At 44.8% G+C, this 26783-nt stretch overlaps 1 protein-coding gene across 2 annotated transcripts in view; it reads right to left on the bottom strand.

Moving 5' to 3' along the window:
• Window positions 1–26783, bottom strand: part of SLC22A18 (solute carrier family 22 member 18) — a 79423-nt gene that overhangs the window by 6329 nt on the left and 46311 nt on the right. For both annotated transcript variants that reach the window (XM_031049077.2, XM_005149193.3), the window contains exons 8-11: window positions 18654–18769; window positions 18092–18202; window positions 12765–12865; window positions 2707–2808 (exon numbers count right to left, since the gene is read on the bottom strand). In XM_031049077.2, the coding sequence (XP_030904937.2) occupies window positions 2707–2808; window positions 12765–12865; window positions 18092–18202; window positions 18654–18769 (430 nt within the window). The remainder of the gene's footprint in view (window positions 1–2706; window positions 2809–12764; window positions 12866–18091; window positions 18203–18653; window positions 18770–26783) is intronic.

Below are 26783 nucleotides of genomic sequence, written 5' to 3'. Positions count from 1 at the left end.
GTCACTGGTTTAGCCAGAAGTTTCCTTCACTGGAGTTCTCTCTCTCAAGATCTGGTCCCTGCCTCTTGGCTATAGAAGATGGAGAAGCCCAGAGACATTGCTCGCTAATGACTTGGAAATACTGAGGTTTATTCCTAGTTCCCCTCTAGACTCACACACAGCCAGATTTCTCTCCTTGGAGGGGCTGTTTGCCTACATTTCGGTTAAGATCTAGGCACCTCTGATTAAGGAACAGAGAACAAAGACAGAGGAGCAGGTATTTGGTACATCAACACTCAGACACAGAGAAAATAACTCCTTGCTAGGGCAAATGTCATTGCAGGACAACATTGCAGAGCTCAGAAAAAAAACAGCTTTAGCCACCTCCTGCTTTGTATGAATTCCCTCATGGGCTGAAGCAAGTGGGCAGAAAAGACCAGAGCAAGGTCTGTCCTTCTGTAAAACCAGGGGAAATGGCTCTTTGCTCCCCTGGCACTTCGAAAGGTCTGAGCCAGGCAGACCCCAGTCTCTGCTGCTCCTCAGCCACTGAGGAGATGTGGCTCTTTTTGCCCTGAGCAGATCTGAAGGCATTTTTCAGGGCAGGGAGGCAGGCTCAAGAGTTTCAGCAGACAGACCCAGCAAGCACATGCCTGGGAAATGCAGGCAGTGAGGCAGGATGAGGCACAGCCTTCACACAGAGAGAAGAACTTCCCTGTCGCAAGAGCCAAGCCCTCCTACACCCCTGCCCACATGCTCCCGGCTTGCATCTGCAGATCAGACACTGGCTCTCCCCTTCTCGCCTTTTCCAGGTGTTATTGGATTGCTGAGCTCCCAGCCCACCCCTTTTCTTCTCCAGCTGTAGATTGCTGGGAACATCCTGCAGTCTCTTCCCACCTGGACTGCTGTTTGTCTACTGCCACTGGTGCCAGTATCCCATAAACCCTTTAGACCATCTTTCAGGGATACAAAGATGGGTTTCAGAGTGTCTTTTATGAACAGCTAGGCCTTTTCCTCACTTCCGTCCTTTGGGGAGAGGATCTGCTTTGTTTGGAAGCCATGTATAGCAAGGGCACAGCAGGCAGGATGCTTCTCTACCAGCAGTTGTGTGGGATTAAAAGCTTAACACATCAGTCTCTGCATTTGGGGCCTGCTGCTGTGACGGCACTCATCCCCACTGAGACGGAAAGCCACCCTACAAACGGATGTGTTCTTAGCAGCTGCTTGAACAGACTGCTTTTTAATAAATCATCCCCGTCAAAGAGAATCACAGCTGCATTTGCCCATAAATAGTTCTTGTGGGAAGTCATTGCTGACCCTTGTCCCCAGGCCTGTGCTGTCAGCCTGTCCACAGCCCTCTCTGCTTAGCGTAATTGCCAACTCTAAAACTATTTCCTTTCCTCCCCATGCAGCTGATGTCAGCCTCCTCACACTGGGGCATTAGCCACCCTGTGTGCCACTCCACTGCTATCAAGGCTTCCTTTGCTACCTCCAACTAACTCCAGCCTTCCCTCTCGGTGAGACCTCAACACCTTTCCTGCACCATGCTCAGGAGCAGCAAGAGCTGTGCAGATGTCCCATGCTAAGGTGACGTGTCAATACCAGCCAAAACTATGTGACACCAGCCAGGACGGACTCGTCCTTAGCATCCTACCAGCTGGCAGCATCTCTGTGAGCCCTGAAATCCCAGAGGTGACTGCACTCCATCTGCAGAGCCACCCCTTCGTCTGCATCCATCCTGCCTTCCCAGGCTCATCTCACACATGCGGTTTAGCCTCAGAGTAATTAAGGTGCATAGGTTCCTCATCTATCTACCTGGGAACCATGAAGTTCAATACCCTCCAGGTCTTGGCCCTGACCTCCCTATGGCTGTGGCACAGGTGTGGGAATGGCATCCATCTTACTCACACCAGTGGGAGCACCAGTGCCCTAGCAGCAAGGCTCAAGGCCAGATCCTGCAGGGAATGTCTAAAGGCTGATGCAGCTCAACCATTCTTTTGATCCATCTCACTGTTGGGGACCAGTGCACACCTTTCCTCCATCACCATGGCTGGGCAGAGCTATCGGATCTCTGAATGTGACTTATCTGAGCAAACACAATTACTGGCAGAGCTACCTACATCAACTCGTTTTTCCAATTACCAGTTGAGATTGGCATCAACTATTGCCTATGCAGACACAACCAGTGACAGGTAACATCACTTACCTCAAAACAGAGGATCAAAACTATTGCCTTGCTACCTCCTTCCCCAAATACTCTCAGCCTGGAGGAGTTAGGCAAAAATAAGCCCCCAGAAGTACAACACACAACCTCCATTGTCTCAGCAGCATACAACCATGGTGATTTCCCTGCCCACTCCTCCCTCTCCCCCAATCTCAATTTACTTTCTGGGTAGTTCAGGAAATGCAGCTGCTGACAAGACCAAGGGCAGTATCCCTATGCAAAGCAGTGACTCAGGAGGGACTTCACGAGTTTCTGTGTGAGATTAATAACTTTTTTAACCCCCATAACTATTACTCACTTGGTTCTTTGTGGTTCTTTTGAGTGGTGTGTATGCTGAGCACGGCTCTGTTTGTACAGAGGCCCAAGGGAGCTGGTTTTCCCCCAAGGACCACCCAGCAAAGCCAGTGGTGGCATTTCAAGGGGCAGAGCTTGCAGCCAGGTCTCATGGACCTTGTGTCACTGCGTTACTAAAAAGCAATCATGGATGATTTCACACTCAGCTTTACCATGCCAAGGCCCACGCCAGCGAAGACAAAGACACTGAGCTTGAGCAGGGTCATCTCTGTGAAGCGGCTAGTGAGTTTTCCAATGACCAGACCCTGGACAACCTGGGAAAGAAGCACAGGAGCACTATTAAGCCCAACATATAACAATTCAAACAAACACAAAAGAGAACTGCTACAGTGCTTTAAGCAAGTGAAAACCAGCAAATGGGTTATTCCCAGGGACCAGGCTGTTACGGTAAATGGCTGGAAGATACAATCCATTATTTCAAGCGTTTTGCATCCTAGGAGTAGATCCATCCCATCAGCTTAAAGTCCTTACTCAGGGTGCATGTCTGAGTTTGCCATCACTGCCTACTCACCAGAGCTGACTGAAACTTTCGAAAGACACCTGTAGATACAAATGAATTTTTCTAACTCACGATGTTTTTGTGGAACACAGTTAACACCAAGGTCTTCATCCTTGGCAAGTCCTTCCAAGAAAAAATGTAAATTTGTATGCAGAGAAGGAAAATGCCTCCTTCCCTGTACCTTCACTTGCCATTATTTTAAACTGCAAGTACACAAATTGGGTGGTTCATAATTTTTTGGCAGGAAATCAGTATGACAGAAATGCTGATACCCAGTCCCAGCAGTATGTGCAGATATAAGGGACGGGGAAAAAATGGCTCAGAGGGGGAGGGAAAGAGGAGCAAAAAAATTTAAATCCCAGGAATTATTTGGCTTTTCCAGCATGCTGCCAAGCAAAGATTCCTTTTTTATTTCTCTATTCAGCATCTCCCCTATTTCAGTGATGCTGTCCTCTCATAGCCAGGTGGGCTCGAGAGGACAGAGATCACTGTGAAAATGAAGCCTAATTGGCTGCATTTCAGGGGAGGAACAGATAGGAATCTAGTCCTGTCTTGAAAGAGTTTGTTTGATCCAAGCAAAAACCCCTCCAACTTGAAAGGAGAGCTCTAGTTCAAAATGCTTTCATTGGTGGGATTCATTTCAATGGCAGTCCATCCTGGAGAAAACCTTGGTGCTCTGCTTGGACCTGAAATGATGCTACAGTATCATTAGTGCCAGTCCTAAGGGTGAAAACCAAACCCAAACTCAACTGAAAGGAGTGCAAAATAAATAAGAAGTCACTAAAAAGAAAGGAAACATTAATCTATGACAAGCAGTCCAGAAAAAGCAATTACTATTTTTTTTAAAAAAGTAGAAAGCAAATGGAAATAGAGTGAAAATAAAGATGAAATAGAGAACAATAGCTACAAATCCAATATCTTTCCAACAGACTACAATTTAATGGAAAATACCAAAATTTGACCCTTCATTTTGCTTCAGAGCACAACCAATTTTTGATACAAGGGCACACTGCACAGACACTTTGGTTCTCAGTAAATGCATTTCCTGCTGCTTTTTCTGGCCCCATCCCCACCTTCAGGCAGGGCTTGAGAGCTCAGCTCAGGTGTGCTTGGCCACCCTGTGACACTGGCACAGGGTCCACATGTCTCTTCAGGGTTGTGTCACATGCCAAGTGGCCTTGGGGACACTGGCAGACCTGCTGTGGTGTGGTGCTTGGGTGATGCATGGGGTGACAGGAGTCATCCCTGCTGAAAGCTTTGCCATGAAGATGGGAGAAGGCTGATACCAGCCCCAGCAGCTCCTACTCAGGGGTGGGTGGAGAAGCCATTGAGTAACACTTCATTAAGCTGAGTGCTCCTAAAAAGAGGAATCATCATTAACTTTTTGCAACTTCCCAGTCCCTCCAGCTGGCTTGCCCCAGTTGGGACTGTGCTGAGTCACATGGGATGGGGGCTGAGCTCTGTCGCAGGGCATGGCTTGACTCAGTGGTGGCATCACCCGAACCTCAGTTTGACTGCTGAGCCACTGGAGAAAGGAAATGTTTCTCAATTCGCCCAGACTTGAATGGTATATTTAACTGGGATACACTGTGCAGGCACAGCCCAGTCCCTGCCCTTCCTTGAGTCACCAGGGTATATCATCAGCAATGTCCCAGAGCAGCCCAGTCTGATGGCCACGGGAGTGGTGCACCCAAAACCATCTCCATCACTGCACGTGAGCACCTAAGCCCTGGCAACAAGCACCACTGCAGCAAAGCTGGGCTCTGAGCTGTCAGGACCTGAAGACGTGTAGACCACCAGGCTGTCCCCAGAATGAGCAGGGCAGAGGGAGCACAGGCTTCCCCATCACTGCTGAGCAAACCATCTCCGTGATGGGACTTTTTCCAAGGGCAAGTGTCAGCCCAAGTCACCTGCTTTCCCTCTGGGGCTGAACAGCCATCCTTAGGTTATAAAGATTGCAACCTCCCTTCTAGTTATATGGGCTGCCTGACTCCCTCCCCAGCATGGTCACCACCAATCCAGCCATGAGCTTGAGTTTGGACACACTGCATCGTGACTTTGGCACTGGATAATGTTTCCAGTCACCAGGATGTCTGACCTCACTTCCAGTCTGAATTCAGACCTGAAACCCCCCTATTTCCAGCCTGCAATTTTCCCTGGGTGCACAGTCCCTGCATTTGAATATGCAGAAGCCACCTGCACAGGTACATTTGGGAAGAAGGAAGCGAAAGGTAGTTCATGTGCATTCTCCCATGTAAGGTTTTCAATCTGGCAGGGATTTTGTCAGGGAGTAGTGGGGCATCCGAGATGACTTGTGCATCACTGCTCCCATGGTTGCACTGATGGTACAGGGATTCATCCTTTTTTAAACTACTGCTGGTGTATTCTAGGCTTTTCCCTTGTACTTAAGCTCCCCTTGAGATCGACTATGATGGACCTTCCCCTGCTGCATTTCATTTTGCTTGGATTGTGCTTGCCTTTGTAACCTGAGCTCCTTTGAAGTCGGGGTACAGTGTACCTGGCTGGAATGCCTTCTGTCATCAATAAACAAAAGAGAGAGGAAATTGTTTGCAAGTGAAATAACAGGCACTGCCTGTGGCTGTGTACACATGTCACAGGAAAAACCAACTCGTATTTTTGATTTCCCCCCTCCTTCTTTAAAGGCAAATAAGTCTCCCAATAAATGCATAGGAACAGCCAAATCTTGTTATTATGCTGGATTCACCAACCTGGGAGTTCATTACGCTAGTGCAGCTGATCATATATAAAAATACTCTTTAGCTCTATCACTACATTTGATTTCTGTGAAGACAGCAGCTCCAGTTTGCCCAGAAGAGCCAATTACCCATTTTATTGTTAACCTCATTAACAAATTTCAGGAATCCCTTGCAGGATGGAAAAGGCTGTTGCTGTTTGAAGGCTTAAGGTGCTAGTTTTTGGAAGACTTTTGAACAGTGAAGTCTTGCTGCATGGAGCTGCTGCTGAGCAGGACTGGCACCCACACGTAGCTAACCTCATCAGTGGAGGTTAAAGGAGTTAGGCAGATGCTTGGATGGTTCTATGCTCAGCAGACACAAAACTCTTTCTACAGATTTTTCCATCAGCACTGATCAAAACCTTGACAGAACCCAGCAATAAAATAAATCCCCCTTCACCCAACAGTTTGGAAATGAAAAGATGTGAAGGCTGGAGAAGCAGGCACAGATAAGCTGGTACAGCCAAGCAGAGAAATGCAGGGCCCCATCCCTAGCGCAGATAGCATGATTGACATCAGAGGCAGCCTCCCACACAGCGGACCCATATCTCTTGCCTTTGAAACTGTGCCCGTCTGGCAGTTCCCAGGGCGAGTGCAGTGCCGGCTGGGCTGGGAGGTGCAGGTAGGCACCAGTTGGGCAGACCACAGTGGGCAACAGAAATCATGAGGCTTTTCCACACGGGTTGAAGATGGTGCAAAACCGTGGGAGGGGAAAGGGAGGTGATTTACTGACATGGTGATGCCAGAAAGAGCTTGAGAAGTAATTCAGTTCTTGCAGAGGAGCAGAAGGGCAGTGGGACTGGGAGGAAAGCTGATGGTGAGGACCAAACTGCTGAAGGCAGCACTTTGCTGAGCAGGGGGAAGAGGATGGTATGTTTTGCAAACTCCAGCCTAATCACTTTCTTTCCCCCTCCAACCCACCCCCTTCCACAGATTTAAATCCTTCAAAGCAAGGAAAGTGGAGAACTTTCTGTTTGTTGTTGCAAAGTCCTTTCACAGAGTGGGTTTTCCCCCTAGGCATACCTGGCTGTAATTAAATCCCTGGCTCTTTAATCATCTCTTTTGCTGTGCAGGGATAAGAAAAAAAGCAAGAGGGACAGACTGGTGATAAGATGATATGCAATGTAAATCTCTCCTCCAGGAATCTCTCTCATCTTTTCAGTATCACTTTGTACCAACTTGTCCCTCCAGAAGCTGCACAGCTAGAGGTGGAGTTTGTATAACAATACAGATTTAAATGCAGTAACTAGAACAGATGTCTTATGATTTCTTGATCCTCAGGGTTATAAATATCTACCCCTTTGTCCCACCCAGAGTTTTTGTTTTGTGCATTTTGCTTTGGTTTTTTTTGGAGAAAAAGTTCTTAAAGGGAAGCTTTCCCCACCCCCTCCCGCAGTTTGAAATCTAAGCATCAGATGTGATTTTAGATACCAACCAGAGACACCAGGTATTTCACTTGTCTAATCTGCCAGCAGCATTTTCCAAGCCAGATACAACACCTGGAAGTTCTCCACGCTATTGCTCTTGCAACTCCTGGAAAGAAAAGCCAGAGCCTAGCCTGCTTCTGCCCATTATGCAAAGTTAAATTATTTTAAGTTATTATGAAATTAGTTATTTTCTGGAGGGAGGTTGAGTGGCATCTCACACTCCCAGGCATTCACTATGAGGGCAATTTCAATTCACATGGCTTCTGAGATGAGAGGACTCTGGAAGCCCAGCCCCGGAGGACAGAGGGATTGCATCCCTGACGGGCTCTCACACTTCTTGCCTGGAGACCCACCAGCAGTCAGATAAAGATGCTTCAAACATGTAATGAGCAAGGGAATCTCTGCAGTGCAAGATGCCCAGTGCAGAGGTACTCCTCTCACTGCCTTCCCCACCTTGTTTTGTTATCCCCCACCCGACTCCTCCTCCTCCTTAACTTATGCTGGCACAGTCCCAGCTCATCAGACAGCCCCGTATTAACCAGGGTGCTTCAAGTATCACTGCAGAGCCCCAGATTGTTTGAATTACCCTCTACTTGCTATTTTCACTTCCCAATCAGCTCATTCTAGTCTTAGAAATATTCCATTCTCTAAGCAACAACTTTGTGTCTTCATCAGACAGCTCTTTGTCACAGTGCTATAATATCACCTTCCTGCACACCCTTTCTGACCTCATTTGGCTCTGTCCAGATGCAAAACTGAGCCCCTTTCCCACCTTCACTGCACTTAAGTCTGCTCAACACTTTTCAATATCCTCTGCTATTAGATGATCCTCTTTGCCTAACCACAAACAGTAAATTGGTCCCAGTTCCTGGGCCAGTGCTTCATCCAGAGAGCCAGGAAGCCCTTGTTCCCTATGGACAGGTACTACCACAGGAGCTTTTACAACAATGCATCACCAGGTGTATTACTTTGTGCAACTCAGGTCTCCTTAAGACATACTGGCAGCAGCAGCAGCAAGACAAACTATGTCCCTCCATGCCAAACAAATGGCAGTCAGAAGATGTACCCGTAGGGTGAGGGGAGACCATGCTGTGGAAAGCCATCTTGGCAAAGGGAAGAGGGTACCAAGAATGCCCTGTGCCATGAGCAGTGGCCACTGGCAATACATGGCATTGTGAGCCACTACTAGCACCAGCTGAGCCACTTCACTGCTAGCAAGTGCCATGAACCATTCCCATATGGGCAGAGCTGATGCTTAACAAAGGGGGAACCAAGACAGGTGCTCTGGGGGATAATCAGCCAAAACCTATGAGATTGTCAGGCTCCAAAAAAACAGTCTGAATTCACCTTCCAAACCTGTGAGAATCTTCTCAGTCATGGGACACCCCGCAAACTTTAGAGTCCTGTGGATCATAAAGTAACAAGACAGGACTGAGCATGATGAAGTGGGGCTGAGAAGCTTTGGATGAGATCCCTCAGGAAGGCTGCCTGAATTAGCAGGGCAACTAACATCCTCCATCTGCAAATGTGGCAAATGCTTTGCCTCCTGTGGGGTTGGTATTTCTGTGCTAATCTCCCCATGCAAAGAGCTGTTTGATTTTGTTTTGAGTTGCCAATTTAAAATGAGGTAGACTGACCCAGAGCCATTCAAAATCTCTCCTCTAGGTGCTTTGCAGCTGGCTTGAATGGGAGGAGTGGTGAGAAAAAGATGTTTACAGTTCATTGGCCGCTTTTCACCACAGTAGGTAAAATGAGGCTGAGAAGTTGAAAAATTAGGCTAAGCTATTGGAACGTAATACCCTAGGGGTAGGAGAGGAAAGCAGGAAGCAACCATTGCTATTTGAGTCATCCTGGGACTGCTGATCAGGCTGGGAAGGGGGCTGCAACTTTACCTCTTGTGCAAGTGGAAGATGTTAGTTTTGAGATTTCATTAAAAAAATAGAAACTACAGTAACACAAAAAATAATATTAGTAAAATTTACCAGGAACTGGCAGAGTAGGCAATGCTTTTGTCAGCGTAAGACTTCTGGGGAAGAGCTGAGTAATGGGCTCAGCTATGTCTTGCTCACTGTGCTGTTCCCTGTGTATCTCTGAAGCTGGTTAGTGAGTGTAAAGTGTGCTGGGAGTGAATGAGACCCTGGGATATGGTACTGGTTGTGCTGTGCAACCTCCCAGGCACTGTGTTTGATGTCTACAAGGAGGTTTAAAGTAAACACGACAGGGTTCAATTCTTATTTTGCCCTTCATTTCTGTGATGTCAGCTACCATCTATAAAAAGTCCTTAAGCTTGACCCATTTTCAGGTGCAGGGAAAGATGCAAATAGGGGAGATAGGTTTCCTCTAACAGTAGGGCTCAAAGCAAGTCGAGGAGAATGAGAAAACCCTCACAATGTTTTATTGAAAGGCAAACTAAGGAATAAGAAATCAAAGCTGCGGATCTGGTTGATTAAATTAATTGAAAAGGACATTATATTCCTTATGAATAAAGTTATGATTTACTTGGTAAAGTGGGGAAGCCAGTCAGCAGATGTTAATCAACTTTCACCCATCCAGACTGGTGGAATTTGCTTGCACCTTAATCTGCATTTGTATCTCCAGCAGTATCAATTCACTATACAGCAGAAACAAATGCAACTGAAACACCCACTTAGGCATAAAGGCACACAGGCAGTTCTGTGGCTAGGCAGGACAGCACTAGCACACACTGCATTCCCTGCATACATCATAAACTGGAGGAACCCCAACAGAAAGCAGCCATAAAACACTAGCCCAGTCACTATTTGCAAGAGATATTTTTGGGTGGTTCTAGCCAGAGACCTGATCTGAAAGTAAAGACATAAATTCTAACGTTTTGCAATAATTTAAAAGCCAGATGGTGAGAATATTGTTTGGGCCAGTTGAGGATCTGCTCCTGCATAAACCAGAGCAGAGCTTGGTTTGATTGGCCAATGATAAAGCAAAAGAACATGTGACAAAGCAGAAAGCAGTGCTTTGCAAACTCTCAGATGAGATGGCTTTACTGCCACCAGGAATTAGCATTTTTCCCCTTTCTTTTTGGCGTTCTGACTGCTAACCCCAATGCACCATCATGAAGAAGGGAGGTTTGCATCCTATGACCACTTTACTCCTATGTTTCTGATGCCTAGAGTTTTACACTGTAGAATATTAGTAGTAACATGGACAGAAACTGCACAGACAAAGAAGACTGCCTGGCTGACAAAAACTAGTTTCTGTGTTAAATGTCCCGAGGCAGACTCCCCAGCAAAGCAGATGCTGCACCTGAGCCTGTAGGCCTCTTCTGGGTTAGATCATGGTAATAGGCATGATGGGCCTCTGTGCAATGAAACCTTCTCACTATGGGAAGGGTCGGGTCTCTGGTTAGCACTAACATCTGATTATTTGTTAGGGATGATTCGGAGAAAACTCCATGAACAAACTCGCCAACAGAGTTTCAAGTTGACAAGCAGGTATTCTTTATTACGGCGCCGGGAGACACGGGGGATAGCTCCTCCTAACGTGTGTCCCCGTATTGCTCTACAGGTCATCCTTATATGGTCACTGGGAACATTACATCATTTCCAGAAAGTTTCCCGCATTCATACAAAATATGATGGTGGTTCCCAGCTTAATTAACATTACAGACATAGCAATCATCCTGTTCTTTTACTTATCAATAGGTTTTAACTGCTGCCATCCTGGCCATCAGCTAGTCCCAGGTGCTATCCACCCCTTGGTCGTTTTCCATTCTGTTCTTGTCACACCTTTTGTATTGAGGTTCTGAGGACCTGAAACTGCCTTCAGGCAAAACGGTTACTTTTCATTACAAAGCCAAACTTATCATTACTTTAGAACTGATTACATTTTGTGCCTCTTTGTTTCAGGGAGCAGGGTGAATGTTATAACTCCCATATCTTCAGGGCTGTATCTGTTATGTCGGGTACACTGGCATTGCAGTGCAGGTAACCTTATCTACAGTAGTTTCAACCAAACTAACCTGGGAAACAACTGCTGTGAAGAGAGACAGATATCATATAGACATAACAGCAGTGTCCTAAAGACAGATATCCTGGATCCAATAGCAGTGTCCAAGCTCCATCTACCACTAAACCTTTTACTACCCGAAGCAACTCTTGCTGCAGCTGTACAAGTGCTATTGCTGGCCATCTTACCGAGCTTGAAACAAGCACACCACAGCCATGTGACAAATCTGATTGGACTGTAAACATATGTAACAGGGATTTAACTGGTATGTCTAATTCAAGAGCATAGTTGCTGGGGAGGTCCTCTACATTAAAAGGGGGAAAAAGATAACAGAAGGTGACTTGGCCCCTCTAAAACCTAAGTGATTCCTGTAGATTCTGGTCTAGGAGGCAGCATGAAACACAGGGAAAGCCTCTGTTAGCAGAGGAGTTTGGGTTAGAAGCATACTTTGGAGAGCAGCTACTGATCACCCCAGCTGTCATACTGTGTTCCATGCTGTGGAACAGCAAACAGGGTTGTTTTCCAATGAGACTGGATGAGAGGGTGTATCCAGCTGGTAGCAGGTGTTGAATTCACAGGAACAAGAGAGTCCAAAGCCGCCCTCCCAGAACGGACATGGCAAAGGCACCAACTCCTCAGCTCCAGCCAGATTACTCTGCAGACCACACTTGCTGATGTACAGCCATATTCATTAAGTACCCAGATTTGGTGAGACCAAGGCAACACCATGCCAAATCTAAATCACATGGAAGTAAAGCTGCCATTTCCCAGATGAGAAGCTCCTCCAGATCGCACAGGAGCTCTGCAGCAATGCCCAGGAAATTAAGGCAGATTTAAAAAGACGACCCTCCTTCAGGATATTGCTTGACTTGCATTCCTACCTTGAAGCTTGCTTATAACCATCTGTTGCTTTTTCTGTAAAATTATTAGCCTCTTTCTCCAAAAGGAACATTCTGCTATGACACAACATCTTTTGGTTTTGACCCTGCTACTGCCTATTTCAGCTGACCTTTCCCTTTTACCCATTTTGGTAGTCTCCATGTTCTGTTGCCTGCTTTTTTCTTTTTCAATAAAGTACAAGCTTGCTGTGTTTGTTTCCATGCAGCAGAAACAAGTCCTTCCTCTACACTGAAGGGATCTGTGAAAATGACAGTAAGATCATCTACTTACATAGATTTACAGAATGCTACTAGGTAAATGTAAATTAGCTAACCTCCACCAGGGAAAACCTTAGTCAAGGCACTTCAGCTTCAATGTAAGTTTTGTTACAAAAATCAGGACAATCTGTCAGTCCAGTGAAATTTTAGCTTCATAGCTTAATGATCTGCAAAGAGAGACAGGGGCAAGAAAGCTTACAGAACTCTCCTTGCCCTTAGTTCTTCCCATTACAAGGAACAGAATAAATGTGGAGTTGCTTCTGTTTTTGCAGCCAAGTACAGCATGCAGGATTTGACTGTCAATATTACACCTGGATTTGGAAGCCCATGTGTCAAAAAGGTAGTAACTTAGATCGTGGTGTGGCAAGAGGTGTATTTCCACTTCACTTACCATTTGAAGGACACCAAAGTATGACATCAGGTATCCAGACTCCACTGCTTCCAAGCCAAAAAAATCCATAGAGATGATTGAAAACATAATCAGGAACAAACCTAGAGGGGGGTTAATGAAAAGCATACATAAGTATACTTGCACTGCATATAGTGGCCCAGACCCTGCTCCCAATCACCCCCAGTATGAGTCAGTAGCTCTCCCTGGGATTGCCAGGACTGGATATAAACACAAGCAGAATACTATTCAAAGTCATTGTAGTAATTTAATCTTTAAATGTTAACTTTTTTTATCCTCCTTACTTTCATCTTTAAATAATGTAACTATGTAGGCTGTAGATTCAGCTGTTTATTATAAACTGGTAAATATTTGTATCATTGAAGCTAGGCTAACCATTAAGACAGCAAGAAAACATTTGTTCAGACAAGACTGTAACCATTAAAATAATCTGATTGGATGCCTCACCTCTTTTACCTGGCTTTAGATTTTCACCATGGGGAACAACCCATAGCCTAAATACAGAGATTTCACTGAACACCTCGGCAATGGTGAAATATCTCTCACTTGGACCAACAGCAGTGTCGACACAAGCAGTCAGGAAAGTACTCACAGAAGCAACACAGTTTGGGTTTGCTTTTCAATTAAGGCAATTTCTGGAAAGTGTAACAGAAAATGCCCACTTGCTTAATCTCACATGAAAATACAATAGTGTGCATTTCCACCACCACCAAACATACACAAATATAGACATGCATACACATGCTCCCATCCTATACAAAGAGCCATCAAGTTACAAATATTATGACAAAACATTGCTCTCAAGGAGTGGTATAGGGTAGGAGGCTGCTGCCTCCTCTAGTGTCTTGTGCACCTCAGATGGACCAAGACAGTAGGAAACTGGGGCTCTCTGCATGTGAACAACCACACAATGTGCCCATTGGAGAGCACTGATTCTTCTGGGGAGAGGCAAGCAGATGGCCTTTAGGGGTCCTACCCTTCCTTGTAGGATCCTCTGAGGTACAATGACTGGGTAAATAGGGAGTTGTGGTCCTCTCATTCCCAAAGAAAACAGACAACAGGAGGACTGAGAAGATAACTTGTGGCCTGGAAAAATGAATCACTAGCCCTGTGGCATGGGAAGGATTTGCTGGCATTTCCTGGAAGTGTGAGAAGAGCAATCCCAAATTGCTGACTGAACTGCTGTGGAAGACTTGCACTCCACCAAACCAGCAGAACTCCACTGCATTTCAGCACCCCAGAGGAGCATCTGCAGCAATGAGGACCTCCCTCCAAGCATCCCAAGCCTTTGCCTGGAGGGGCTACCACCCTCCCACAAAGCCTTCCTGAACCCCACTGGAGACACCTTTTCTTCCCATAAAGGGGAGAGATGAACCACAGCCGGCCTCATGGCACTGGGGAAAGGATGAGGGCAGGAAGTTCTGCCCTGTTCTGCCCCTCTCCAGATACTTGGAGAAAGTGCTGGGGAGCTGGGGCTCATGAAGATTTATGGCTTCACCACACCCCTCCGCAGAGAGCACCCCGTCATTATCCAGTTACTTTGAAATCACTCTCAGTTTAAGGTAACATGCAAATAACAGTATTTACTCACAACATCCAAACCAGGCAACAGGGTTGCACATGTTATAAAAGGCACACGTGAAGAAATGAAAGAAAAACCACACTTCGTTTCACTTGCAGGAAGATTAGACAGAAGTGAGCGCTTCCCCTTCATCCTGCTAGCCTGCTACAGGTACCACCTAGGAGAGGCTCCACCTTCCTACATACATGATGCTACCTCCTACTACCACACACCAGCTTCTACAGCTCCTCTATCCTTTCAAGTTGCTCCTGGAGTTAAGGCAGATTTTGATCTTTCTCCTTCAAATGGGCTGATTTCTTTTGGAGCAAGGGGATAGGCTGTGCTTTCTAATTAGAGTTACACATTGAATGCTCTCCTGGAGATGCGAAGGTCTCTTCCTTAGATGAGTGTCATGCCCTGTGCTCACACGGTCATTTAAAGCTACCTGGACAAGTGAAACCCCCTTCTCCCTACCTTCTTTCAGCAAGTAAGGGTGTCTCTCCAACTGGCCACACATTTCTTTGTGAAACCCACAAGGTGAGCCCCAGACTGAACTCAAAACATTTCATGCTCATAGGAATAAGCATTTCCTACAAAGATCCCATCTGGGTAGGCTGCAGGTCAGCTGAGTGCAGCCATATGAGTAATGTACCCATCCTGGGGTGGGCTTGCTAGGGTAGTGTGTGCCCAGGCTCTTCTGGGAACACCCAAATCCCATGGAGGAGCTGCCCAGATAGGCCTTACTCCATGCTGCAAGACTCAGATTTTCAACTGGAAAAGAGATGGAAATTAGCAAAAAATATCCTCAGAAACTTCGCTTTTTTTTTGAGGGGGTATAAATAAGGGGTGAACTCCTCAGGAAACTTGGCACCAGTGGGATGAATAAGTAGGGTTATGCTGCAGAAGGCAGATAAATGGTTTGTGAGATGCGATAAAGACGAGGAAAAGCACCAAGGAGACACAGGAATGCAAACTGTATTTTCAAAGAAATTACATGACATTTCTAAAGGCAGTCTGTGGCTTTGGCAGGCCACTTTAGCAATCTGTACTGAGAGCCAGTGTGAGAAGGCAAGCACAGCCTCTTGAAGCCCGTCTCAGCCCTCCTACACTGGACTGCAAATGTGATGGGATGCAGAGCCCTGGGGCTCACTGCAAAATCCGGTTCCACATGTGAAAAAAAGTCCTTTTAAAAATGGGATGCAGGTGCTAAAGCAATCATGTTAAAATCAGGTTTTCCAAAGGGATTAGGTAGTCGAAGATTCATATACACAGCTTTTTATCAGTATGTTTAAGGTCCTGGAGATTTCTGGTCAGGAAGAGGTATGTTACATATGTTTTTATCCTCGTGTTTTCTGTCTTGTATCTCCTGCGTTGCAATGAAGTAAGTTGAGAACATAATTTGGCCATGCTGTAGTGTCCATTCCCTGGCAGCTACCCTCCTGCAAGAGGCACAGAGCCCGTGTCTCTGCTTTTATGCAGCACAGGGAGGAGGTTCCCAGCGCTGCAGCCCTCCTGGGGAGGCTCTTTTGCTCTCAAACAAGCTAATTTTAGAAAACAATGAGATTCATAAGGAACAGAAGGTTTTCTTCTGTGTATATCACAAACTTGTTTACAAGGTAAATAGAGAACAGTCTGTAATTTGGTTAATCTAATTAATTATACAGTTGCAGCCTGGGGATGAAAGGCAAATGTACTCATGAGGAGCTCAGCCTCCAGTTGTGAGCTGCAGAGAAGTAGGTGATGGCCCAATCCCCTTTCAGCTGCCATCATGTATAGTCAATCACCTGAAGAGAGACCTTCAAAGAGAAGTCTCTAGAATTTTAGTAACTCCTCACTGTAGTGTAAGCACTATACTTGTAGCAGGAGTGCCTCAACAGAACACATACCTGCTCTTATGGAAATAATCCCAGACATCTCACTGACAGACTATTAGCCCAAGTCCTGTCTTACATCTCAGCTTCACTGTCTTCATCCTCTTTGCCTAGAAGTTCCATTGCAGTTTTGGGCAGGAGATGCTTATTTTGGTTGCATATGTTTTTTTCTGTGCACAGGAAAAAACTCTTCTGCAACAGGGAGGAATTTGCATTTCAGCAGAGATGACTAAAACAAAGTGCATGTTGCCTGGCCTTTGGAAAAAAGGAGACTGCACAGGAAATTACGGTGCAGATTCCATATGGATGTGGTCTCAGGCATTTTTAAACAGAGAAATGAATGCTACTTCAAGCTGAGAAATGAGCCAGAATCAGCAAAGAAAACCCTCTTAAAAATCACTTGTCTCATTCAGTGAAATGCTATCATTTTATAAAAACTTTTGAAAATAAAGTTTTAAAAGTTTAGTCTCATAAGAGCCAAAAAAGTGCACTGTGAGGGCAAGCCAAGCAGTCCATTCAGATTGTATCCTGTCTCCAGTGGTGGGGGAGGACCAACTGCTACTGCTGATCCAAGCCAGTGCCAACTACACACAAAAAGAAAGAGGAAAAAAAACCCCAAACAAAACCCAACAACAAACCCAAAAACCAAAACCAGAAATCCTTTACTTCCCTTAGTATTATTCTACAGCTCCAGTCAGACTTGTTCCCCCAGAACCTTAGCAAAGAGTAACAGAAGAACCTGACCAAGGCCAGAAATGCCATCCTTTTCTGATTCAGCCACTCTCCACAACCAAATCTACTTTCATTTGCAAACTGAATTTCCAGTTTACAAATTAGAATTTAATTTGTAAATAATGTTTCACTTTATTTAAACTTCATGGGCTTTTCCAGATGCAGATGAAGTGGAAAAAGATGCAAAGTATAAAAGCTAAGGTGTCTTAAATCCTCTCTTAGGATACCTACTTGGAAGGGAAGCTTGTTCAGATACATGATGTTCATGTGTTTTGATATGCACAAAATTCAATCCTTGAAACCATCATCTAGACAAACTGCATTTTTAAGTTTGACTGGGAAAAAAGCCATGAAAATGTGTGTAAGGGCAGAGAACACCACCACTAACAAGGCTGATGTGCTGGCTTGTCTTTAAACAAGCAGGGTGAAAGGTAGACAAAATTAAAGATTACTAAATTGTGGCCAAGGATATGTATAACCAGGCAAACTGGGAGACATGGACCATGCCAGGACAGCAACTGACTCAAAGGGAACAGGGAAACAGGCAGAGTTGGGATGGATTTGAAGTAGCAGTGGGTTCCCACCATGACACCAAGTGGAATATATGAAGAATAGAAGAACAGGCACCACCATCAACATGCAAGGGAAGAAACATGCTGTGGCTTCCCTTCTTGCAGCTAACAGTTAGAACATCCACAGCTTCTGGTCCACAAATAGTTTTTAGTTGCTGGGAAAAAGGTTAGGATACACATACCCCTTAAAATCACCAAGTAAATCAGGAAGAACCTCAGAGTTTCTGGCAGAGGACGAAAGATTTCCTTCTGCTCTGAAGAGGTTAGAGCCTAAACAGAAATGGCAGTCAAGAGGAAAAAGCATTTACAGGGGGATGGAACAGACAGATTAAGTGATTTGCCAAAAGTCACAGAAGCAGCCTATGACAAGTAGTCTGTTTTACATTAAGTCCCAGGGTTTTGATCCTATGTACCTTCAGAGCATTTGAAAGCATCCAGCATCAAGTTAGGAACTGAATCCTCACTGCTCCATGATCTGATGTAATGTGCTTTCAGTAACTTGAGACAAGCCTGGTCTACAGTGTATGTCACCTTATTTTAAATACATCAGCAATTGCAATGAGTTAGATTTACCTATGGGAAATCCAGCAAAGACTTTGACTATGAAAACTTCCATTACTCCAGGAAACTTCATCAGGCGTAGTATCTCTCTGATGCTAAACACGCTGCCAGACTGTGATGTGCCTATAGAAGATGATGTATTGATTAATAATCTATTTATATAGGTTGGAGGCAGAAAGCAAGAAACTCTGTGACTGTTTGCTCAGATTCACCACCAGCTTTCTGAAAAGGCATGTCTCTGCAGCACCAGGTTTGTGCCAATGGCAGAAGGCTGGGAGCTGGTACCAGGTCTGCATGCAGAGGACTTCCTCCTATGTCAGGCCAAACTAACCCCCAGCAAGAGGTTCACCTTTTGTGAGATGCACAGCAAGCACTGGGCTGGAAAGCCTGCAAATCTGCATGGCAGAGTGGTTAACACGTAGAGAATAATATTCTTTTAAGCATTGAAGTGTCAGCATTTCAAGGTTGGCACCTTTTTGCCTTAAAAGAAACACCCAAGTCTTTTAGCAGTCCCTACAGACTGTCAATCCCATCCCTATTCACATGCTGTTTATCAGAAACACTAAATACTTACTGTGCTCTGTCGAATGATGGTCTGACTTTGGTTTAGCCTGCAAAGGGATCCAAAACATTGCTATCATGGTATTTATGAGATTTCCCACCAGCCCGATGTATGTAGGAGCAAAAATGCTGCAAACAGAAAAAACACAAGTAGAGTGGATAAATATAAACAAGATATTTTTACCTTCATTCTGCAAAAGGCTTGGGCATTTGGATGAGGAACAATCCTCTTGAAGTCATATAAGGCTATAAAAAAGCACACATTCTGTCATGGAGGTTTTGGATATGACCACAGTTTGAAATTTCAGCAAAAATAACTATTGGCATAAAGACCATTTATTGTTTGTATGAATAATAGGGTAATAATACAATGCTTTAAAATTGTGTCATGCAAAAAGAGCTCTTCTTGGTTTAATGAAGCTTACAAATCTTTCCATTGAAAGCACAGCATCTGCTTGCTAGGATCCATCTAATCCCCCATTTAATCTGCAATTTCATTCATCTAAGTATCATCTCAGTCCTTGAAATTTCTCAGTGCAATCCAATGAATTTAAGGAAAGTGAAGAAAGTACTCGCGATGATTAAGGATGGTAGAATACAGCCCAGCCTACAACCAGAACTGAAAACACCATTTGAAAAGGAGCTACTAAAAATAAGTCATGATTTACAAAACCTTCTGAGGAGGTGAGTAAACAGCACTTTGGTTGATGCACACCTCTGGAGAGGTGCCCAAAATCAAATCAACACTGCTTCAATTGTCGTTCACAGCCCCCAAAGTTGGATCCTTAACAGAAGTAGAGCCACATCCTTAGACGTAGACACAGTGAACAGCTATTACTAACAGTAGTTAAACAATGATAAAAAGGAAGAATTTCAACTTAACTGAAAAAAACAAATGCAAACCACATAAAAGGCATTAGAGTAAATAATAAATCCTCAATTATCACTGTTCTCTTAAAAGAGAAGATTAGGAAATGACTTCTCCTAGTATTTAAGACCATGTGGGAAAATTTCAGACTCTGAAGGGCTTTAACTCTGCCAAATACAGGTGGAGCAAAGTCCAGGGCTGTAAGACTGAAACTCGGGAGAGTCAAGCTGAAAACAAAGGGAGAAGCTTGTTTTGTTTTTAACAGTGAGAGCAATTATCCACTCAGCCAGTTCACTGGAAGTCTCCCCTATCATGGGAACCCTGTTAGTTGAAGGCTTTCATAAAGCATTCACTTAAAACCTACCGCAGGACACAGGTTTGGGATGGGAATGCCCAGCAGAAACACCAAAGGGTGGTGTCAAAGAGGGCACAAGACGAAGTGACAGTAATGGTGTTTTGAGGGCATTGAAATTTCAGCAAACTAATGCATGTGTTTCAACAGGGAAAGCTTTGCAGCCATGTGGGTCTATGCAGACTCAGAGGTGACCACGCCATCCCCAGCAACCTGTGTTGTAAAAACCAGATGCAAAGGCGAGTTTTGAGCAGCCAACCAATGCTCTCTGTGAGCCTACTCATACAGAGCAGCTTATTGCCTGACCTTTTACTGCTGTTTTCCTTGTCAGACCATTATATATGTTTTGCATGAATAACCAGCAGCAGTAATTGCAGAAGCCTCAAGTTTCCTCCATGCTAGACAAAGGTATGGTCTGAATAATTTATAGAGTATTATTAAAGTCCCAGAGCAAGACAGGCAAGGATTGAGATGCAAACAACTGAGAAAAGCATCAAAGAGCAAATACATACATATACACACTTATACTCACTACTAGCAACAGCAGAATTCCCAGCTGAATATTTTAATTCTCATTAATTATTCTTAATAACAACAAAGCCAGATAATATCTTCCTGCAAATGGACTTAGTGCAGTAATTTAGACCTGCTGCCTTCCCTCCGCCAAGCTGTTCTGCTAATTACCCCAGACCACAAAATTAGTCATTTACTAGATCGTTAGTTTTTATTTTTAGTGCAGCAGATTGCCACTTTCTGATTTAAAATTATCTGTCAAGCAGTTCCCAAACTACTGAAATTAACTTTGTGGACCCAAATTTTTATCTGAGAAATGTGGAATTTCTACTTTGCATTGCAACATACAGTAAATTTGCTAACAAAAAAAAAAAAGAAGGGATGAAATAATCAAAATAAGTAGCTGCAGCTGGTTTAGTGGTTTTCAGGGCTTCTATATTTCAAGCTTTCCTTTTGATATGGAAAAAATGCATCGCAAATATCTTCATTGGACAGAAAAACTTTCTTCACGGTCCTGTTTTTTCCTGCGGTTTTTCAGAATCCCACATGGCAACATAAATATGTTTTATCCTTCAGATCCAAGAAGAATTATGGCAAACAACAAGAAAAGGATCCCCCTATAGAATTAGAAAGCAAAAAATGCACTGCTTCACTATAAGCGTAGCACTGATAATTCACTGCTGTGAAGTGAGAGAAGATCCTTGACATTTCACCTATTTGGGAAAACCTGGCCTTACTGTAATGGATTTGTGGTATTTTGTATGGCTGGTCTCTGAAATCAGAGAAATGCAATAAAATACAAAGCCCAAAACTGTGTTTCCCAGACAAGCCTGAAGTGTTCAAAATAATCTGAAAAGCCCTTTTCTTAACCACAGCTTTCTGTAAGCACTTTATCCTTTTCCACATATTAAACAGTAGCATTCCTAGAGGGAAAGGTGATGAAGGTGCATGCTCAGATTAGCTTCTCCACTATCTCGTCCTTTTGCAGGGATGAACGCTGGAACTGGACACATCTGTGCCCAGGAACCCACTCCTTGAATTTCTTTGTTTGCTCATTTCAGAAAGATGAAGTGAAACCAAGGGTTATAAAAATGCCTTATCAACACAGCAGGTCATCAAGTTTTCCCTGATGGATCTTAATTTCTTTTTTTCTGATGTTTCCATTACAACCAATGAGTTACTCATGATGACACCTGTGCCACCCCTCTGGTACACAGTCAGTGGGACACATCCTCCCACTACTATAGTGAAGAGTAACTGTTCCACAAAGCAGCAGTGCAGGGCAGCTTTGTTGACACATCATCACTTCTGAATCCCCTGTAGGATTGCTTTGGGACTTGGGTAGGTGAGGGACTGCACATATTTTCTTTTCCTGTTACACAAAGGCACATAAATATTTACACTGTTGTGTAAAAGGACAAATGCTAAAACCAGTGTGCATGTGCTGAATCATTATTTCTGGCAGCAGGGAAGACAAATGTCAGTGGGTGGAACTAACAATATTCTTGCAACAATGCTGACAGGAGACTGGAGGCCAATGCATTTCCTGGGGAAACTGGTGAAGTTGCAATGATGCTGCTGGATCCTCAGCTAGAGCTGCCCCACGTCACTGCCACTGACAGGGAAAACTACCCACACCTTTGGATGCTGCTGGGACAGGAGCTGCAGCCCTACAGAGGTAGATAGGATGGAGGTGGTAGTGGTTTGGAGGAGTCCACCAAGTAGCAGGAGGGCAGGAAAGGGTTTGCACTGCATACCCCAAGGAACAGTGCTTTGGCAAGGGGAAACAGTGATGCTATTGCCACCAGCAGAGAACACAGCTGGAGGTTATCACTGATAATCCCTCTGCTTTGCTTGCTGGACCATCTTCTACATTCTAAGCAAGTGCAGGACCTGGGGCTAAACTGTTGCTCTTGTTTCTTTCTGGTCTGATGAGGAACAGATGGCACAAAACAGAACAGCAAAGCTAAAGGTGAGACAGCCCAACCCCTTAGTGGAGCCAAAGGCTAGGGGCAGGAATGATTGCTGGGTTGACAACTGCTGCTGTACAAGACCTGGCTTGTGGGCACACTTTTTTTCTTCTTTTTTAAAGATTTAAACATGAAATCTCATCTGTGCTAATACCAGTGTGAGTCCTTCTGCATTCAGTTTTATCTGCCTGGCTGATCATGAGGAAGCTTTGCCAGGAAGGGACATGGTGTCATTATCAAGAAAAATGAGGCATATTAAGCAGGTTGCTCCCACAGGACCTTTTCCCATCCTCTTTTCCTTCCTGCCCTCCCTCTTGTCCCTCCTGGCTGTCCACAAACCAGCCATGTGAAGCCAGAGCAGGCTGTGCCAAAACCAGTAGCAGATTTCCTGAGTGGAGCAGAAGAACAAAGGATGCGGGCAGGACTAATACAATTAAATTAAAGGGAGCAAAAGGGCGCAGCAGCTTTGGCAGCTAAAATTATTGTGTGGCCTCTTCCAGCTTCTTGCTGATTAATAGAGGTTAAGAGCCTTTACTGTCCTAGGCTTTATGGTCAAAATAACTTGAATAACTTTATCTGCATACTTCAGCACATTACTTGTATTTCCTTTGCTTCTCTTGCATCTAGAGAGAGGTCCCTTGCTGACTTTTTGTTAGCAGCCTTCCTTGCTTTCCTTTGGGGTTTTCTTGTAGTGAAGCTCCTCTCAGGTTGTCAACTAAGACCACAGCTGCCTGCTGTTTGTGTGTTTTCAGCCTTGCTATGAAAGGGAGGAACAAAATGCATTGTCCTGTCTTGCATGGGACTGACTTGCCCCAAGATCCTGCTGCCAGGAGGGTATAAAGCAGTCAGCTGCAGGGAGCAAATGCTTGAACTCAGAGGAGGACTAGTTTTTGCTAGTTTTTGCCAACAGGAGCAGCTGCAGCTTGCCCCAACCTAAAGCTTTTAAAAAATAGGAAGAAAACATGAGCAGAAGGACCTAGAGGCCAGGAGCACGTAACATCAGCCAAACACTGCTTAATGACATAACAAAAGCCTCTCCTTTTCATCTTCCTGAGACCATTAGGCAAGTGTGGTGGATGCATTAAAAGCATTCTTTAGAAGAGTTTTAAAGGGTTTCAAGAAGTGGGATGTCCAGCCCTGGGCACACTTGCCACAAGAGCAGGTAAAAGGCTCATTTGGTAGCCTGTGGCCATGGATAAGGAACAAGTGGCTGACAGCTAGGCTTGCCCATCTGGAAACTCCATCTTTAATGCTGGTGGGAAAGAAGAACTGATGATAAAACCATTAACAGTAATGTAATGGTAAACCAATTAAATCCAAATAAAATATTAGCATTCAAAGCAAGCTGGAGAATGGTTGCATTTCTTCCAGCCAGACTTTATGTTTACTTGCTTTTCAGGTAAGGGGAAACAAGGACGCAATCTACGTTACTCTGCAACCCGCTCCCATCAGGGTCAAATAGTACGAGGCAAACGAGTGCAGGCAGGGTTCAGTTTCTGTATCATGACATAACACAATAACACAGGTGACAGCAGCGGCTCCCAAAGGCTCCCTAGCTCCTGGAAATTACTTTTCTGTGGCTCTGCCCTAAGTGTCACATGCCCCTGAAGTCAGAGGCGGCACATGTGAAGCATCAGAAAAATCTGGCAAAGTTTACAGCAAATGCTGCTCTTGGAAAGCAGAGCCTGGCCAAACAAGAATGTGTGGGTGTACGTACATACAGATGTATGTACAAACATATGTGCAGAGCACTTCCCAGTAGCTTTGAAGTAATGCTTTCTGTAAAACCTCCATGAAAAATTCAATCCCACAGAGGCGTGGAGTTGCACCATGCAGAGATCAGGCAGTGGCTCAGGAGCATCAGCGAGCCCACTGACCAGGCATTTTCAGGCAGGTAACATTTTCAGCTCACAAATGAAGGCATTTGAACAGACTCCCTGCTGGCACCTGCCAGCTACAGCCTCCAAGCTGTGCCAAGGAGGTATGGGTACCAGAGCCTCCCACTTCCACCAAGGAAGGCTACAACAAAGCAATATGGGATATAGCATTGGGCTCCAGCCCAGATTTCAGTCCTTGCTCTGACCTTGCTGGGCTGTAATTCCCATCTTTGGTTTCCTGCCTGAAAAGGCTAGGACAGACCCTCAAATGTACCTAGGGGGGCTGCATTCAGGTTGTATGTACCACGAGATGGTATCAATTGCTTTCTGATTAGCATTCCAGCCATAGAACCCTGCTCTGCAAAGCACAGGAGAAAAACACGCATGTATAATTGCACAGTTAAATGTTGCATCAATACAGCAATTGTTTGGAGGAGGAAGCAATTCGAAACGATTCCCTGAGGATTAAAGGATCAATGTGTATTTCGGCAGTGAATGGGATTGCGTTTGTTTTCTTTCTCTTTTTCTTAATAAAGTCAAAGTTGAACATGGAGAGAGCACAAATTGTTTTTTAGTGACTCACTCCTACTTCAAAACAGTGCTGCATAAAGCAGGCATTCATAGCCGGCCCAGATTCCTTAAAGAGCTCTGCAAGGACTCTCAAAATATTTCTTTGATTGCAGTCTGGCCACACTATCCACTCATCCACTCACACACTTAGAAGGGTGGCTGTGGGTGAGAAATAGCTGGTAAGTTAAAAAGAAAATAAAAGCAAAAAACCGAGGTGGAAAAATTAAAGTTCAAGTGAAACCATGACACCAAATCATGCTGTCCCGTAAACAGCTTTAAGTCCATAAAGAGGTGAGCAGCAATCACTGTGTTGTTCCTGACAACTAACATAAACTTTGTGCATAGATTATTGTAAATTAGCGATGGTTTCATTCAAGGAACTCTGTTTTATAGCTACAATGCCTATTGAAAACTTTTCATCTTTGACCCACTGTGGTCTGGGCTAGGTTGTTGAGATTCCTCCTAAAGACTAAAGAAGCAAGCGCATTTCCCCAGAGCTTCTTAAAGAAACAAAACCATAAAAACCTCAGTCAAAAATAGACTGAACCTCAAAAAAAATCCACACTTCCTAGAACATTCATGCAAATATACAGAGACAGTCCAGCTTCCAAAGCCCAGGGTGACAAACTGCACAGTAACACAAACCCAAACAGCCCAGTGCCCAAAGCAGGCCTGCCAGTGAAGGGCAGCCAGTACCACCCATCTCATTATCTGTGTCTTGGAGAGGAAAACAAGAAAAAGCCTCAAACGTTCCTCTCCACTGTTCTTATTCCCTGTCCTCATAGAAAAAACATCACAAAGGCATTAATAAATGTGGCATGAATCTTTCCCTCTGGCTCTCCGGTACAAGCAAATGCTCATGTGAAAACATGTGAAGCCAAGAGTGCAGGTTAATGCCAGCTGAAGGAGTGTTAAATCCCAGGTGGGAACAAATGCCACCTCCAAGGGACATGTGCCAGAGAAAGGTACCCTTTCTTCCTAGCTTCCTCATGGTCAGGTAGAAGGTACTTCACAGAGGCAGGACAAATTGCCTAACATAAATCACCCATATTTCACTATAGCCCCTCAGTGGGACTCCTTTGGTTGCAATTTTCCCATTATTTCACTGTGAGCCTGTGATTTTTCTAGAGACAGAACATAAAACCTGAGCAGATACCCAACACCACCCATATGTTAGCAGGAAAAGGAGGGAGTTCACTGCAGTGATGCAACTGGAAACCATGACCAGGGTGCTCTTTTTGCCAAATGTGTTTTAGATGAGGAGCAGCAGAAGTCAGCTGCTGCTTTGGGGAGAGCAGAAGGTTATTTCTTATTCAGTCCAGTGAATTTGACACCAAGAAGATGGTGAGACATTGTGTCCACACCCTCCACAGAGCCCCTCAAAGGGTGAGAATGAGTCACCCACAGAGAAGTGCTCATTCAACTGCTTATTTGTAGTGGCAGCAACATCTGGAAAATTTGGGTGGTGGGAAAATGAAAAAAGATGAAGGGGAAGGTATGAGCATCCTACATCACCCGTTTCTGTCAGAACTGGGCAAGGAAGGGATGCTAATAACTGGAACTGGTGCATTAGCAGTGCAAACAGCCAGGAGTGCAACGGCAGAGGCATGTCGGAACTGTTGTGTGCTGGCAACACCAGATGTGGGACAGGGCCAAGAGTTTACAGGCATCCCCAAAGTCATTTGAGCTACCTGTGGCTTATCTTTCTCAAAGGGACATTCACTCCTGTGTGCATCACTGACCCAGCACAAGGAGAGTTGCTGGTGGGATTTGACACTCAACCTTGCAGAAAAAACACTTTAGGTCAGTGGTGGGCACTGAGTAAAAACACTTGGACTACTTCCAAAGGGAAAATCCTCCTTTGGCAGAGCTCCCTATGTAAGCAGTGCTCTGTGTGAATGGATAAGGCTGGTTGTCCATCATGGACTTTGCAGCAACAAAGCTGTCTGACCCCACGAGCGCCTGCCGCAGAGAAAATCCCAGCAATGAAAAG

This window comes from Melopsittacus undulatus, chromosome 4 (genome assembly GCF_012275295.1).
Source record: "Melopsittacus undulatus isolate bMelUnd1 chromosome 4, bMelUnd1.mat.Z, whole genome shotgun sequence".
NCBI classification, from domain to species: Eukaryota; Metazoa; Chordata; class Aves; order Psittaciformes; family Psittaculidae; genus Melopsittacus; species Melopsittacus undulatus.
This window is presented reverse-complemented; position numbering and strand designations above follow the sequence as displayed.